This window comes from Mustela lutreola, chromosome 10 (assembly GCF_030435805.1).
Source record: "Mustela lutreola isolate mMusLut2 chromosome 10, mMusLut2.pri, whole genome shotgun sequence".
Classification (NCBI taxonomy): domain Eukaryota; kingdom Metazoa; phylum Chordata; class Mammalia; order Carnivora; family Mustelidae; genus Mustela; species Mustela lutreola.
The window spans coordinates 32,764,394-32,781,743 of record NC_081299.1 but is presented as its reverse complement, the minus strand read 5'-3'; the positions used below and the strand labels follow the sequence as shown (position 1 = coordinate 32,781,743).

The 17,350-nt window shown below is 38.0% G+C and overlaps 1 protein-coding gene across 1 annotated transcript in view; it reads right to left on the bottom strand.

The window, feature by feature from the left end:
* CCDC30 (coiled-coil domain containing 30) overlaps window positions 1–16,758 on the bottom strand; it is a 63,837-nt gene extending 47,079 nt beyond the window's left edge. Inside the window, 5 exon segments of the mRNA XM_059138504.1 lie at window positions 9,989–10,158; window positions 12,118–12,255; window positions 13,541–13,660; window positions 15,158–15,304; window positions 16,655–16,758. Coding sequence (XP_058994487.1) covers window positions 9,989–10,158; window positions 12,118–12,255; window positions 13,541–13,660; window positions 15,158–15,199 — 470 coding nt within the window. The 5' untranslated portion in view covers window positions 15,200–15,304; window positions 16,655–16,758.
* Between the last annotated feature and the right edge of the window lie 592 nt (window positions 16,759–17,350).

Genomic DNA, 17,350 nt, shown 5'->3' with positions numbered 1-17,350 from the left:
TTGTTTAGCTACCACGGAGCTGAGATAGCGTTGCTTCACCAATTATAGTTGGTGCTCAAATTCTTCAAGAAGGCAGTTTGGCAATACAGATCAAGAGCCATAAAAATGTTCAGAAGCTTTGACTGAATAATTGAATACCAATGAATTTACTGCAATGGAATAATTCATAAGATGAAAAGAGCTGAATGTATAATAATGCTCATAAGCATGCTATTTAAAACAGTGATTAAATGGAGACACAGAAATGGCTAAAAGAATTAAAGATAAATCAAATTGAAAGTGGTATAAAGATATTCATCAACATGAAAAATACTTATTAAAATAAAATGGCAGAACAATAAACTATATAAATGTATATGTATGTGTATAAACATACATAATACCATGGGAAATGTATATATAGAAAAAACTGGAAAGGAAGAGGGGAAAAATTATGGCTAGGGAGTTTTTTTTCCCTTTTTAAATTCTTTTGGCAAGGACAAAAAAAGAATTAAATATTTTATTTTGAATTCAGCACGTTTTTTTGTTTTTGTTTTTGTTGTTTAGAGAGAGAGAATGTGAGAGGGAAAAAACGGGAGGGGCAAATGGAGAGAGAGAGAGAGAATCTTAGGCAGGGTCACCGCCCCCCCCCCCCCAGACAATATGAAATAAAGACTAAAATCCTTTAAAAATAAATTTCTGATAAAAATAACAATGATTTTTTTCTATCTTCCATGAACTTTTTTGCTTTTCCTACTCCCAGCGGTAGCCAAATACACTTGGAAGACTGGGGAAAATGCAAACATATACTTCATAATTTTTTTTAAAGATTTATTTATTTATTTGACAGAGAAAGAGATCACAAGTAGGCAGAGAGGAAGGCAGACAGAGAGAGAGGAGGAAGCAGGCTCCTTGCTGAGCAGAGAGCCCGATGCAGGACTCGATCCCAGGACCCTGAGATCATGACCTGAGCCAAAGGCAGCGGCTCAACCCACTGAGCTGCCCAGGCACCCTACTTCATAATTTTTAAAATGGAAAAACTAACCTCTGCTTCCAGGAAGATGGAATAAACCTACTTTTTCCTGTTTCTCCAGCCAAGTGCAACTAAAAACCTGGGCATTATATATAAAACCAGCATAAGAAGACTCTGAAAGTTAGAGAGAAGGCAGACCAACTAGGGTACTCAGGACCTGAGGAGTAACATGACTGTGGGCTTCCTGGGTTTTAACTGCTTTACTCTAACCAAACACCACAGGAAAAATCTATGCTCCCCCAACCCATGTCAGCCAAGGTCAGGAGCCTATACTTCCACCTTTACCAGGCTATAATGAGGCACCCCTGTTGGGGTGGTGTCACAAGTCAACAGGGAACATTGACTTTCATCCCTGCCAGGCAGCAATAGACACGGGGAGTCTGGACTTTCACCTGCACCTGGCAGTGATGAGACACCTTGCTCCTTTTCCTCTGGGCTGGTGTCAGATGAGGCCTAATGGAGAGTAAAGACTTTCACTAACAAGACCACCCTTACACATCTCCGTGTGGTATCACGGAGACCCAGTGGATAGCAATAACAGGGCACTCCTCCCTCTCACAGCCAGAGCACTATAAGCAGAGGCCTCTCATCCTCACCAGCAGTAATGAGGAGCCCATGGAGTTAGAGTGGGGAAGCTCAACTTGTACCCCCAACCTGGGGTAGTAATGAGACAGCACCCTCCTATTCCCCCTGCCAGAGTTAGAAGAAGCCAGTTAAACTGAAGGTTTAAATAAGACCTAGAGTCTCATAATACCCCAAATACTCAGATTTTAATCTAAAATTACTCCTCATACCAACACCCAGGAAAATGAGAAAAGGTAAAAATAGATAATAAAACCAACATGTCAGAATTATCTGACAAAGATTTTTAATCAGCCATCATAAAAATGTTTTGATGAGCACTTATGAACACAGTTGAAACACATGAAAACACGCAAAGTCTCAGAAAAGAACTAGAAAGTCTTGGCACAGAAATAGAAAATATAAGGAAGAACAAAATGCAAATTTTAGAACTGAAAAGTACAATAATCAAAATAAAAACTCAAATGCAAAATGGATTTAAATTATAAAAGTATACATAAAACAAGGAGTGTCTTCAAGATTTAAAGTTAAGCAGAGTTCTGAGACCTAACACTAAAAATATGAACCATAAAAGCAAAGACTGATATGTCATCAAAATGAAAAACTCCACGTTGAGAAAATTCTCGTAAGAGGGAGAACAACAAGCTATGGACTGGCAAAAAATATTTGCAAATCACATACCTGACAAAGGACTAATATTAGAATTCATAAAGAACTCTCAAAACTTAACAGTGAGAAAACAAACCCGTTAGAAAATAGGCAAAGACACAAAAGGAGACTTCACTAAAGAGGACAGACAGATGAAATAAGCACATCAAAAGATACACAACATTATTAGCTTTCAGGAAAATGCTGATTAAAGCTACAATGAGATACCACTATACACCTATGAGAATGACAAGTGACATTACAAATTTACAAGTGACAATACCAAATGCTAGAGAAGATGTGGAGAAACTGGATCACTCCCATATTGCTAGTGGGAATGTAGAAATGATACAGCCACTGGAGAAAATCAGTTTAGCAGTGTCTTGAAAGCAACAAAAAAACCCTAAACACATAGTTACCATGTGACCCAGAAATTGCACTTTTATCCCAGAGAAATGAACAATCATGTTCATATAAAAATTCAAATATTTATAGAAGCTTTATTCAAAACATTCCAAACTAGAAATGAACAGGATGTTTTTCAATGGATGAACAGTTAAACAGTGGAACAGCCATACTATGGAATACTATACAATAGTCAAAAGGACCCAATTGATTCAGAAATCTAGACGAATCTCCAGAGAATTATGTTGAGTGAAAAAAAGGCAGGCCCCAAAAGATTACATATTCTGTTATATTTCTATAACACTCTTGAAATGAAAAACTTACAGAAATGGAGAATAGACTAATTTGAATTAGAATAGGGCTTAGAGTTAAGAAGTGGGTGAGATAGGGGGAGTGTTGGGAGGGAGGGTCTATAAAAGAGCAACATGAGGGATCTCTGTGGTGATGGAAATGTTCTGTACCTTGACTATAGCAATGTCAATATTCAGGCTATGATTTTATACTATAATTTTATAAGATGTTACCAATGGGGGAAACTGATAAAAGGTACACGGGACCTCTCCATTATTTCTTAAAACCGTTTGCATGTGAATCTACAAGTACCTAAAAATAAAAAGCTTTCTTTTAAAAAAATGGCAAATAAGAACTGGTCATGTAGGCTTCATACATATGCAGGTTGCTTGATTTGTTACATTTAGAAGGGTAAATAACGTTATAAAGAGTAAACTTAGCCAGACCTAATGTAAATTCCTTCTATAATTGCATAGCGGCCATGTTGACACAGAAAAAAATTAGCCTTCATTTTGTTTCTATAGTTCAAAGATAAAGTTTAAATGGTCTTCCTCTCAGGTGGGTCTATGAGATGTGCCTGTAAAGCTATATTGAGAGCAAGGCAGTCAGTAAGTCTTCTCTGACTTGGAGGGATGATAAGCAAGTGCTCTCTAGGGCACAATCCTGGGGCTGATGAGATTTTACATCTTCATTAAATGACTGAAGAAATTAACAGCATTCACATGAATTCGTTAGTTGATTAAGGAGAATTAGTAATATCGTGGAATATGGGAATTTAAAGTGCTCTTGATACATGAGGACAATTATCCTTTAAATAAATGCCCTCCAGAGAGAATAGGCTTTATTCTTTCAAAAGACACAGAGAAAATGTGCAATTTAGAAACAAAGGGTAAACTAAACAGATTTTTTAAAAGTAGTACATACTACTATATATTACTTTTATGTAGTAGTAGTAGCAGTTGTAGTAATGACGATAATGATAATGATAATAACATAAAAGGTGTATGGGCAAAAGGAGACCACCAGCCAGAAATGACATGTTGCTGAGAACATGTCTTTCAGTCCTGCACACCTGTACTTTAGGGCCTGGAAAACTCACCATGGCTCTCAAATTTCTCCTCTAACACAGACCTATTTCCCCCCTGCCCCAGGAACATCTTTCTTTTATGTTTTATTAAACTTTTTGCTTTAATCCATTAGTTAACATATACTATATTAGTTTCAAGTGTACAGTAGAGTGATTTGGCCCTTCCATACAACACCCAGTGCTCATCACATCACGAGTGCACTCCTCAAACCCCATCACCTGTTTCACCCATCTCCACTCACCCCTCTGGTTCTTAATCTTTATTTGAAAGGATCTGTTGCCCACTTCTGACCGAAACTCACCCCTTCTGTGATTTTTTATGTCATGCTATAAGTGTGCAACTGTCACCAGGTTTCAGCTGGTAGGAGGTGCCTAGGGAGCACCCCGACCCTGTTCTTTTTCTAGCAACGTAGATACATAGTCTTGAACACATAGAGAGATTCAGGAAAGAGACTGTGATGCAGTAGAAGCTGTGAGTCCTGGTCCTGGATCTTCTACCTACTATTCACATAACCTTTGGCAAGGCACAATTTCTCAGAGTCTTAGTCTCTTGAGTTGCCTTACTCATAAGATTGCTGGGATCTTATGAAGTAAAATGGGACAACATTTTGGAAACCTACAAGTATAATGTGTGATTAAAATGAATTCAAGCCTAATAGAACAGAATAGGGATGGGTAGCAATAGAACTCTGTTTCCAGAGAGGAAGGAAAAGAAAAGATTCATTTATTCATTTTTTCATCAAAAATTTATTGAATATCAACTACATGTCAAGCGTTGTTCTTTTTTTTTTTTTCAAGACTTATTTATTTATTTTGGAGAGAAAAAGAGAGAGAGCCTGTGAGCTGGGGGAGGGGCAGAGGGAAAGAATCTCAAGTAGACTCCCCACCGAGCAGAGAGCCAGATGTGGAGCTCAATCCCACAACCCTGAGAACATGACCGGAGTCAAAATCAAGAGTCAGATGCTCAAATGACTGAGCCACCCAGACACCCTGCCAATCACTGTTCTATGTGCTAAAAAGTTAATGATGATCAAGAGAGCCAGGTCCTTGCTCTCAGAGAGCACACACCCATAGGAGGAATATGAAGACAAACAACAAACAAGTAAACAAGATAATTAAATAATAAGTCACAAATAAGGTGACATGGTAGAGCAGGAGCTAGGATTTCCCCATATGTGATATTTACTGATAACCTCTCTGAGAAGGTGCAAAGGAGTTAGCCCCATGAAAACCTGGGGGAGGGGCATTCTGGGCAGGAACAGCTTTTCAATGCAAAATTCCTAAAGCAGGAAAGTGCTTTAAGGGCTAGAGGCTCTGAAAGACTGCATGATAACAAGGCAGAGAATGGTACAGTGATGAAATTGAGGAGATGGACAGACGTTAAGTCATGGAAGGCCTTATAGGTAATGGTAAGTGTTTAGATTTTATTTTGAGTGCAATGGGAAAACACTGAAAGGTTTGTAAGAGAGAAATAATCTCATTCAACTTGCATTATTAAAAGATGACTTTGGCTGTTCTATAGAGAATGAACTGGTAATGAGTTATGGAAGCAGGTATGTCAGTTAAGAAGATATTGTGATAGTCCAAGTGAGTGATACCAGTGTCATGGAGTAGAGTAGTAGCAGTGGATATAGTAGAAATAAACAGATTAAATATTCATTATTTTCATGGTGGAACTGACAGGATTTGTGACAGTTTAGTTGTGGGAAGGAATCAACAGTGACTCCTTAGGTTTTGGTCTGATCAACTGTGTGAATGGAGGGGGCTCTTCACTGAATGAATTGGACTAGAGAAGAAATAGTTTAGAGGAAGAGGAAAAATGGATATAAATTCACTGTCAAGTTGAACTGGAAACATAAATAAACTTGAACATTTATCAAATAATTCTTGATAAAGGTAGTAAGAATGCAAGGAGATAGTGAATGAGAGTGTGCTAGAAAAATACATAGCTCATTAAGGCATTAAGGTCCAGAGAAGCTACTAGCTCCTCTGGCCCACGCTTCCTAACAAAGCAAACCCAGGCTGAGATCAGCTGGGCTCTGTAAGCTTAGGGCTGACATCGGAGGTCCATATTTGGGTTCAACTGCAAGTATACAGTGGGGGTAGAAGGAAAACTTCATTCACTCCAATATTTTTAAAACACCTACTATGTGTCAGGCATTGTTCTAGACACTGGGAACAGTCCAGAACAAGACAGATGGGACTCTATTCTTATCCCTTCTACCCATGTTATACCTATACAAAGACTTAATGGTATTTTTAATACCATAAAGCTCACTTTCATAGCAACTACCTAGAACCCAAGTGTCCCAGCACCTTCTTGCCCTTGAGATATTTGTGACTATGTCCTCTCCAGAGTAGATTTACTGCTAACCTCTGACTCAGAGTTAGGAGACTTGGGAGCTCCCATAGTCTTGATGATAACTTGCTAAGTATGAGACTGTGACCAAAATAGTCACTTCAGTTCTCTTGGTCTCAGAGACCTCTTCCGTGAAAGGAGAAGACCAGCTAAATAGCAGTTGTTTTCAAACATTTTAGCTGTGGCCCCTTTCTTGAAGTAAAATCTTACACAGATTTCCACATATGAAACAGATAAAGTAGGTCTTCTCTGGCTGAAAAGGATGGAGGGCTCCCAGTCCCACTCATCAGTCTTTCCTCATCTCCAAAGGCAGTTTCTGAGCCCTGCAGAGAGCTCCTCACCCCTCAGTTCACTCCCATTTACCATCCCATAAGATGCAATCTAGGAAGCCATTTGGTTTTTGGCTTTCGTTGGAACAACTCTTACTAAATAAAGTCTTCAACCACATTCTTAAACCTGAATTCAATAGTCACCTTTTGTTCTTTATTTTCTTGGCAATACATGACACTATTTACTATTTCTTCTAGAAACACTCTTTAATCTGGCTTCTGTAGCACACACTGCCTTGACTTTTCTTCTACTTCTCTGGCTGTTTTGTCTAAGTTACCTTTGGGATAATTATTTTTGTCTCTTATAAAGAGGCTTCCCTTACATTTCTACCTTTGGGTACTTTCATCAAGAGACTTACAGGACCATCTCATCCATCACAGGATTTCTGCTACCATCTACTTATTGATGATTTTCAAATTGACCTCCAGCCCAGGCTTCACACTTGGCATGGCTGTTCTAAAGACACTTCAAAGTCAACATATCAAAAGCTGTACTCCTTTCACTCCTCCCTCAAAACTATGTTCCCTAACTCAATGGATGACACCTTCAAACCAGAAACTTGAAAGTCTTCCTTGATCTCTGCTGACACCCAAGTCCCTGCCTACCATCCCTTCTTCCTCACTTCCTATACTCCTTAGTTCCTAAGTCTTGTTGATCCACTTCCATCCACTTTTCTCTAACCTCACCAACACTACCCTCTCTCACCCAGATTATAGCAACAGCTTCCAAACTAGTTTCACTACCTTCAGTCCTATATGAACAATCTATTTCCCACACAGCAGGCCAAGTGAACAGGCAAATCTGTTTCGGTCTCTTCCATGTTACTAAATACTGAGGGAGTTTCCTACTGTCCAAACTTCCCCATTCCTACTGTCCAAACTCATGTTCCCTCGTGACAGGGTCCCTGCCTACTTCCTCACTCTCAATGTCTCCTTCCCCATTTCTTCTCTTCACACTCTTGCGCTATAGCAGCACCGAGGTCACTGAGTTCCTCCAACAAATCATGCCTTCCCTTGCTCATGTCATATCTGCCCTGAAAATTACTCCCTCACTTTTTGCTTGGCCCTGGGTTATCTATACTTCAGGACTCAGTCTGTTACTTCCTTTAAGAATATTTTCTGGGGACGCCTGGGTGGCTCAGTTGGTTAAGCGGCTGCCTTGGGCTCAGGTCATGATCCCAGCGTCCTGGGATCGAGTCCCATGTCGGGCTCCTTGCTCGGCAGGGAGCCTGCTTCTCCCTCTGCCTCTGCCTGCCTCTCTGTCTGCCTGTGCTCACTCACTCTCTCTCCCTCTGTCTCTGACAAATAAATAAATAAAATCTTAAAAAAAAAAAAAAGAATATTTTCTGGTTTCTTAGCCTGAACAGGGCACCTCCTTTGTGCTCCCATCGTATCCAATACTGCTCTGTTTAATTGTCTATCTTCCCCCTGCAGGCTATACGGACCATGAAGGTAAGAGCTATGTCTTATTTTGTATCCTCAGTATCTCCCTACAGTATCTGGCACATGGAAGATGTGCAATTTTACTGTCAAATATTATTATGTAATGGATCTGAGATAAATGGAGCCTGGGAAGTAGGGCACAGGAGATAAGTAAACAAGGAAACATTCCAAGAAGAGGAGAGAGGGAAGCATAGGGCAGATACACAGACTTCTCACAGTCCCAGTGATGGGAAGTAATTTGGACCAAGTAAAGGAAACAGGTGGCAACAAGGAGCTCTTTAGAGAGAAGTCTAGTATCTTTATAATGGCAAGGTTCCCCACCACCAACTGAGTTAAGGCCGCAGCCTTCCTCCCTGTGGCAAATATCCCTACCAATGATCCTATGTCAGCTGGGTGGATTTTAGTCGGCTTTGATAATTAATGTCAATATCTTGAAGATTGGTCACCTCAACTCCATTGCCACCTACTCAATCTAGGTCACTATCTCTTCACCTGTGGCTCATATCTGGATTAATTGCTGTTTGCTCATATCTGGATTAATTGGTCTGTTTTTCTTCTTCAGTTTATCTCTTCTAGAGAACTAGAACGATCTCCCTTAAAACACTGTTCTAGTGCTCAAGAACAAGACTTCCGCTTTCTCTTACAGCAAACCTAAATACTGTGACCAAGCTTCTTGGCTCTTCACGCTTGTAACCACTATCATGCCTGTTCCCCACCATGTCTCCAATATGCTTTTCCCACTTCTGCAACTAGGTTTCATGATTGTGAGTCTTGGACTCAGAGCACATTCTAAAGTTAAAAGCAACTTTTGGGAAGGCATAAAATTCAGCAGTCCAAAACGAACAAACAAAAAAACAAAAAACCCTCCTTCTACATTAAAACGTTTACAAAGATAGAGCTTAGGCTGCACCTAGACTATATTTTCCTAATTCACTGATGATGTATCCTTCAGTATATGGTGTACAAGTCAAAATTGCCATCTATTGTTCCTTCTGATGATCTAGATGAGGCTTTTGCCCAGACAAAATTTGATTGCATCTATTCGTTTTTGTGGCAGAGTAATGCATTAGCCCAAAAGCTCAAAAGTTTCTGTGAAAGATACTTCTGGTGAAAAAGCAGAAATACAAGAGTTTGAGGGCAAGAGTAACAAAAAAAGGAAGGAAGGAAGGGAGGGAGGGAGGGAGGGAAAGAAGAAGGAAGGGAGGGAAGCTTATCAAGAACAAACCATGAGAGACTATGGACTTGAGAGACTAATTGAGAGAATACGGACTCTGGGAAACAAACTGGGTTTTAGAAGGGAAGAAGGTGGGGGAATGAGTGGGCCTGGGGACGGGTATTAAGGAGGGCACAGGTTGCATGGAGCACTGGGTGTTATATGCAAACAATGAATCATGGAACAGTACACTAAAAACTAGTGATGAACTGTATGGTGACTAACATAACATAATAAAAAAGAGAGAAGGTTATCAAAATGATTATCAGATATGATGTTAAATAAAAACAGCAAAAAATCTCTTGGCAGAGTATAGTTAAATTAGGACATAAACAGATTTCCTTAGTGAAACTAAGGGTTATTATCAATCCTTTTATTTTTCCATGCTTTCCAAATTTTCCTCAAAATGCATAAATTTATTTTAAAAAGCAAGATAAAATTTAAAAATGTAGTAACATATAAAAGACAAACTCCTTGGGGGAAATGCTTGCTTATAATTAATTTTTCCACTCACACCATTTAGAAGTGAATGTCAAATTCTTACAACGATCAAGCCAAATAAAGTAAGTGTATCTCTCCCCCCAAATAATTAATGTGATATGGGACTTTCTCAATTTACCAGAATTCCTCTTTCTCTTCCTTTGGGCTTTGAATCTCTACTTCCAAAACTGTTAGTTTAGACCCAAGATCTTTACAGATATTTTCACTTGCAATTAAATTAGCAGGTGTAGTATTTCTCCCTACAGTAAAATGATTTAATTGTTCAAATTCTTGTGAAAGCTTCAAGACCTGTAAAGTAAGAAGACAAATATTCTATTTTGTATATTCTAATATATAATTATGAGAAAGTACATTGAGTCTATTAAATGTTTAAATAATTATTGACAAATAACATAAATTGACATCCTATTTGAAGTCATCTTCTAATTTAACTTAATGCTTTGCTGTTGTTATGTAATCGAATCCATTTTTACCATAGGCACAAGGATGCATAAATCCGTGTGGTTTTAAAGAAGGGTATCTTTGGAGAAGGGAAGATAGAGGGAGAATGAAAAAGCAAATGCGGTACACCATGCTAATACTGGAGGACTGAAGGTACATGGGAATTCTTCGTACGATTTTTATAACTTTTCTGTAAGCCTGAATTTATTTCAGAATAAAAAGCTTTTTAAAAGAGGGAGCAAGGGAGAGCCAGATTACCAGGATAGTGATCTGAATCTCTTGTCTTTCCATTATATTCCTGTTGCCACAGTTCATCTTCTGTGTTGCACTGTCCAGAGATAGTTCATAAGACAAGATCCTTTAATTGTACAGCATGATGACAACCCTTTGCTGACAAGGTCCTCCAACAAAGCTTAGTTTAGGCTGTGCCCCATGTATCCCCCTTTCCAGGTAGCAAACCTCGTGTTCTGGACCTTTCCATTACTAGGTCATATACTGTTTGCTCCAAGTCCCAATCCCTCAGCAGCCTGCACCCTGCTTTCAGGATAACAACTTCACAGAGGATAAATGAGGCCTGGGCTTAGTCCTTCATTTCACATGTGCTATGAAAAATATAACCCAATATATTTTAGTTGTGTGTTCAAGCCTTCACTCCTCCCTACCTTTTTAATCAAGACAGCCAGGAGTAGTTAATAAGTGGGACTCCAGGAATCACCCTGCAGGCAACCTCTCCATCTAACTGTGGTCTGGTAGCCATTTTTATACTTGGGGAATGTATTGGGGGCAGGACATTTAAACATTTTCCTAATTCTAAGTATGAACCTGACCTTCAGTATAACTGGAAAAAAAATGCTTTGATTTGAATATTTAAGGTTGAAGACACTTAAGTAAACTTTTGTTTGTTTTGTATTTTGGGGGGGTGGTAGTAAAGTACACATAACATAAAATTTACCATCTTAACCTTACACACTGAAGTGTGCCTTCAGTGGTATTAAATACATTCACAGGGTTGTGTGACCATCACCATCAACCATCCCCAGAACTCTTCATCTTATAAAACAAACTCTATACCTATTAAACAATAACTCGCCCTCACCCCTCCCCCAGCCCCTGAAACTACCATTACACTTCTTGATTTTATGATTTTGCCTTCTCTAAGTATCTCACATAATTGGAATCATACAGTGTGTGTGTTTTTGTGATGGTCTTATTTCACTTAGTGTGATGTCCTCAAGATTCGTCCATGTTGTAGCATCCTTCAGGATCTCCCTCCTCTTTTAAGGCTGAATAACTTTCCATTGTGTGTTACATACCACAATTTGCTTTTCTATTCATCCATCAATAAACACTTGGGTTACTTCCACATTTCAGCTATTGTGAATAGTGCTGCTATGAAAATGAGTGTGTAAATTACCTCTTCAAGGACCTACTTTCAATTCTTTTGGGTATATATCCAGATAGTGGAATTGCTGGATCATTTGGTATTTCTATTTTTAAGTAAACCTTTTACATTATAATATGCACTCTAAAAATTAAAATGTTTGGAAACTGATCTAAAGTAAAGAATTAACAGCATAATCCTAAGAGTGAAGACTGAAGTCTATTCAGAGATGCAGATTGGCTTATAACCTACACAATATGGCAATTTATTCTATAAATTATATAATTTTGTATATATGTGATTATGTGAGTAAAAGATATGCCAACTTCCAAGTCATCTTTTCCTGAAAATTAATTTCCTTTTATCTTATCCTAATAAAAGATAAAGTAAAACACTGAACATTTAAAGAATTAATTCAGTCTCACCTTTGTTTCTAATTCAGAGTTCTCTCTTTGTAGCTGGTTATATTTTACTAAAAAATGGTCTCCATTTTCTGATGCCCCTGGAATACTTTGAATTTCATTGTAAAGGTATATAAGTTCTGACTTTGATTTTTGCAATCCCTGATTAAGAAATAAAAATATTTAATAAAATAAAATAAGACTTTCCCATAAAAGGTATAATACTTCTAAATAGGAATCTTAGAATTTCTTTTGTTGTTTTAAATATTCCAACTTATTCTTCTGGCAGAACTACTTTCTTAATAATTAAAGTTTACCTAAATCAATTAATTAAACTGAGCATTCCTAGTTTCTATCATTCACAGGTTGAAGGACGGGGTTTCTAGAGTCATTCCTACTTTCAGCAAGGCTTCTAGAGAGGTAAATTCTTCAGCAACTCCTGCATTAGTTATATTACCTGTTTTAAAATATATCTTTTTTTTTAAGTTACCTTTTACAGAACAACCATGCCTTTAATTTTGTGACAACCCCATGCAGTCCCGTTACTGATACAGGCTCAGAGATTGTAAGTGGCCTGCCTAAGTTCACATAGCTAGGAAGTGGTAAAGCTAAGATTCACCTGTCTGACCAACTTCAAACTCTGTGTTCTTAACTACAGAGTATGCTGCCTTACTTAAAAAAGTATATTCAGTGACTTAATCAACTCTGATTTTTTTTCTATATCTGTGAGAGAAAACATTTCACTTATATGTAGATTCTTATCAAATTTCTACACTGATGATATGGAATATACATTTTGGGACCTGAGAATCTGTGGTACCCTATGAAGGGAACAGGTGATATGAAATTTACTTTAGGAGAGGAGTTACTTGGTATTTTCCCAAAGCCTTGAGATCAGAAAGGGAAGACAGTGTTGATGAGGAAGGTGTGGGGCAAAAAGGAGAGAAAATGGAGAGTGGCCACCCAGAACCACCGGAAGAGGGCAAGTGGCATCAGTTTCCTGCCTCATTGCATTGAAAATTCCTGTAGGTCATCAGGATGGGATTTGGGGCGTTGCACAGGCTGTCACCTACCCTGCAAACTGATTAAGTGTCACATCCTCTAAATTGGTGATCTAGACTTCCATGGACTCACATCCAGGTCTCTCTTCCAAATATAGGCTGGTTGTCTCCTGACAGACCTTTCCAAGATGCTGGGACAAGCACTTAAAAGGAGAGACAAGTCCATGACTCTATGACCACCATAATAATCAAACACCTGCTACTTCAGGCCCCTCTTTGGCTGGTGCTGGAACTCAGCTTGTGGAAAGGACACTCACCCCATTATTACTAACAGAAACATGTATTCTATAGCTACGATTTAGTTGAAAACCAAAATAAATGGTAACATGAAATCTCTAAAGTAGGAATGCAAAAAGAGGGAAATAACATCCTGAGTGGCAAAATACCTCACTTTCAACTTTCAAAGCCTTCTGTATAGTAGTAAAATCAGATGCCAATTGCCTTCTCCTTTCTTCTGACAACTCACTTTCAAATATTTCAATTTTTTCTTGGCTCATTTTCAAACTCTGCAAAAAGCATTTTATATAATTAATTCTATATACAATGATCATGTTTAAATTAAATCATGTGTAGATTCTGATAATAGTAATTTCCTGCCTAACTCAATTATAAAGTCATCTAGGGGAGATATGAAGCTGGGAAAAGTAATTCATGGTACCATAGCTCATAAGAGACATTTTTCTCTCTAAGCCTCTTCCTCAATTGTAAGATGGAGCTGATACTGTTCTATTATATACATTATAACCATCAGAGTAGGAATGAAGTGAGATTTTGAAAGTATTTTGTTAAGCAGCTATCAGATATAAAGTCTTGTTAAAATCTTTCCAGACTAATTGATAATAATAATTGCAATAATAATGAAAGTAATTACTAGTTAGTACTTGCTATGTGTCAGACATCATGATACATGCTTTACTTGCATTATCTCATTTTGTTTTCCAGGACCCCTACGAAATTGGAATATATATATATTATATATATATATAATATATATAAATATGGTTAAGTTATAGACTATATAATATATTATATAAATATTTATGTAAAGTCAATAATATATAAATATAATTAAGTTATATGATATATTTATATAAACATAAGGTTATATAATATATAAACATAATTAAGTTATATTCTATATATAATATATAATTATATATTATATATATATATATATATATATATTTTTTTTTTTTTAAACAGAGAACAGAGGTGAGGCTCAGCTATATTAGATATTTTTCCCAAGATCAGCACTGGGATTCAAACCAAATTTAACTTATAAGCCCTTACTTTTAGTATCTACTCTATTTGAACTTACCAAAGCATATTTTCTCTTGTTACAAAAACCTAGTAGGAAATTAAGTTGAGGCCAAAATGCAATTTGGTGGCTACGGACTGAGAACTGAGCCAGTTCTCATATTACTGCCATCAAGCTGTGGACCCTTCTTGTTGGTCAGAGCACACCTGTCAGGTGAGCTAACTACTCCTTTGTACCACCCCACTAGGGAACAGCATGAAATGGATAGGTCTCTACTCTCCCACTTGGGAAACCAAGAATGATTTGTGGGGAAAAAAAGTCTTACTGGTCTTGTTCTATTTACCAACAGCGGAAAACTGAGTCTGTTACTTAACTTAGACTCAGTTTTGTCATCAGAAAAATGAGGACAATGATCCCTATGCACATGTGGGCACCTCACTAACAGCGATGCTCTGTAAATGGTGGTTTGTGTTATTGGGTTGTTCTGAATTTTCACGTTTACTCAGTTGCAAGGCAGTACCTTTAAATACCCTTCCAATTTCAACACACTAGTCTATCCCAAATATATTTTACCGGGCTCCTTCCTAACCTGTAACCAGTGATTACAATCACAAGATGTAGGTTTACCATTCCTGCAGGTGTATTTTCTCCCTTTGCCTATATTCAGCTATCCTTAAGCATCCTTATGGAGTGTGCCGGAACTGAATTAGCAGCTGTCACTGGAAATGACCTTTTTATGTCTTACCTCATTTAAATCTTGTACTTGCACTGTCTCTTGACTTTCCATACAGGGTTCTCTGCTGTTTTCTATATTACTGATAACTCAGGCTCTAAGAGGGAAGTCTTAAGCCAAATAAATCATCAGTTAAAATACATACATACATGTGTTATTCTAAAAAAAAAAAAAAAAAGAAAAGAAAGAAAAAAATAAGCTATAGTTTTTAAGCATCCTTCCCTGAAGATACAACTTGAAAACTTTCTGTACCAACAAGTTTCACCTCCTGTTTGGTCTTGGATCCTTTGAAGAGTGGCTTTATGAAGTGTTCGAGCCCTCACTGCTGTTTGGCAGCTGAACCAAAGGAACCAAATGTTAGAAGAATATACTACAGGATCTTCATTGTCCTGATATAAGTTGCTAATGTGCCCCCCCCTTTTTTTCACTTTTGAAAAGTTAACATTTCATTATAGATTTGGCCCAATAACAAAACTATAGGCAAAGGAAGCTTCTGAGTATTTAGATGTAATTTAGAAATAGAAGACACCAACACTGATATTACTTTTTCTCAGAATTCGGTTTCAACAGAATCTTCAATTAAGTTTTTAGTTTAATTCAGAGACAAAAACACTCATTCACTTAAGCTGAAGAGGAAAGCATTGATCCACCAGAGTTCTACCCTAATTAAATTTTGGAGAAAAGTATTCTGGGGCTTTGCTGGTCCTTCTGGATTCATATTTACTGCCAGATATGTATTAAATTAACCAACAGGTTTAAAAAATTAATTTCTTAGTTTATTATTAATAAACTAATATTTATTAATATTAATAAATATTATTGATTATTATTGATTATCAGTAATCTACCTTTCTCGTGTTTAATAGGAAGAGATGGGTTAGAAAGAATGGGACAGGCAACAGTAAAAATGGATGCTGAAACCCCAGTGTAACTTTTACAACTCCTCCTGTCTGGGGGTATAGAAAAAAGACATGGTTAAGAATTAGGTCGACTTCCTAGCAGGACTGGGCAAGGACATAGGAGAGGGTAAAGTTTTCCCTCAGGACAGCTTCTCCCCTTCACCTGATAGACGTTTGTCCTGATAGACGTTTCTGCAGGTCCACAGATGAATGCTGATGCATTCAGCACCCAAAGCCAGAATCTCCTTGGCTCCACCCTATATCACCTGAGATGCTTCAGTGCCAAGTGCGAGAACCATTTCAACCCTTAAAAATGAAAACTCCCATCATTTCCTTCGTGTTTTCCTTTGTGTAATTCAGTATAAGAACATCATGTATTTTAATGTTATAAGTTTTAAAAGATAGCTTTTCAAAAGAATATATATATGAAATTTAACATAATTTGTGGCATATTAATGATGGTTATGCATTTAGGCAACGTGTGTCCTATGTGTACTACATGGTGACCAAAGTTTAAAGCAGAAAAAGGCAGGAGAGGGGCAGCAAATACTGTAAGAAATGAGCAGTGGGAGAAAGAGAGCTCTGGGTAGCTGATGGGTGCCTACCTCACCTGTCAGGCAGCAGTAAGCAAAGAGAAGCAACCAGGTTTGCTAGGGAATTGCCCCATTGGCAAGGGGTAGCCACCAACGACTCTGGAGAAAGGTGTAACAGCTCAGAATTTTCCACTTTCAGTGTTCTACTGCCCCAAAGGTGGGGATCATCTAATGCTCTGAAGCAAACTGTGCCTCCCAGGCACAGTTTGACAAGTGCTACTACCATCCCCACCACATGCCTGCACTCTGCCCACGCCCTCTCACAGGCACAGTCCATGGGGGTGGCAGGTGCAGGCAGTGGGCAGGATGGAACATACGCAGTCACCACCTCCAGGTGGATGTGATTTATGTGCTCAGTGTGGAGTATATTGTAACCCCCAGGAGGTATAATTAATCCCTTATATAAACCCTCTATAAATCCTCATTAGAGTTGACATGATGTGTTGTGATGAGCCCCAATGCAACTAATGAATCATTGAATAGTACATCAAAAACTAATGATGTACTATATGTTAGCTAATTGAACATAAAAAAGGGTTGATCTGATGTACATAATCAGCTCTAAGTCCAGACTAAACCCAGAACAACTCCTAGCTCTGCCTCTCACTTTGTTCAAGTCCCTTTAAGTTCTCTCAACCATGAAATGGGAATAGCCCTACTTACCTTGGGGAGGGCTGTTACAAGGATTATTGGGATTATGTAACGTGTCATGG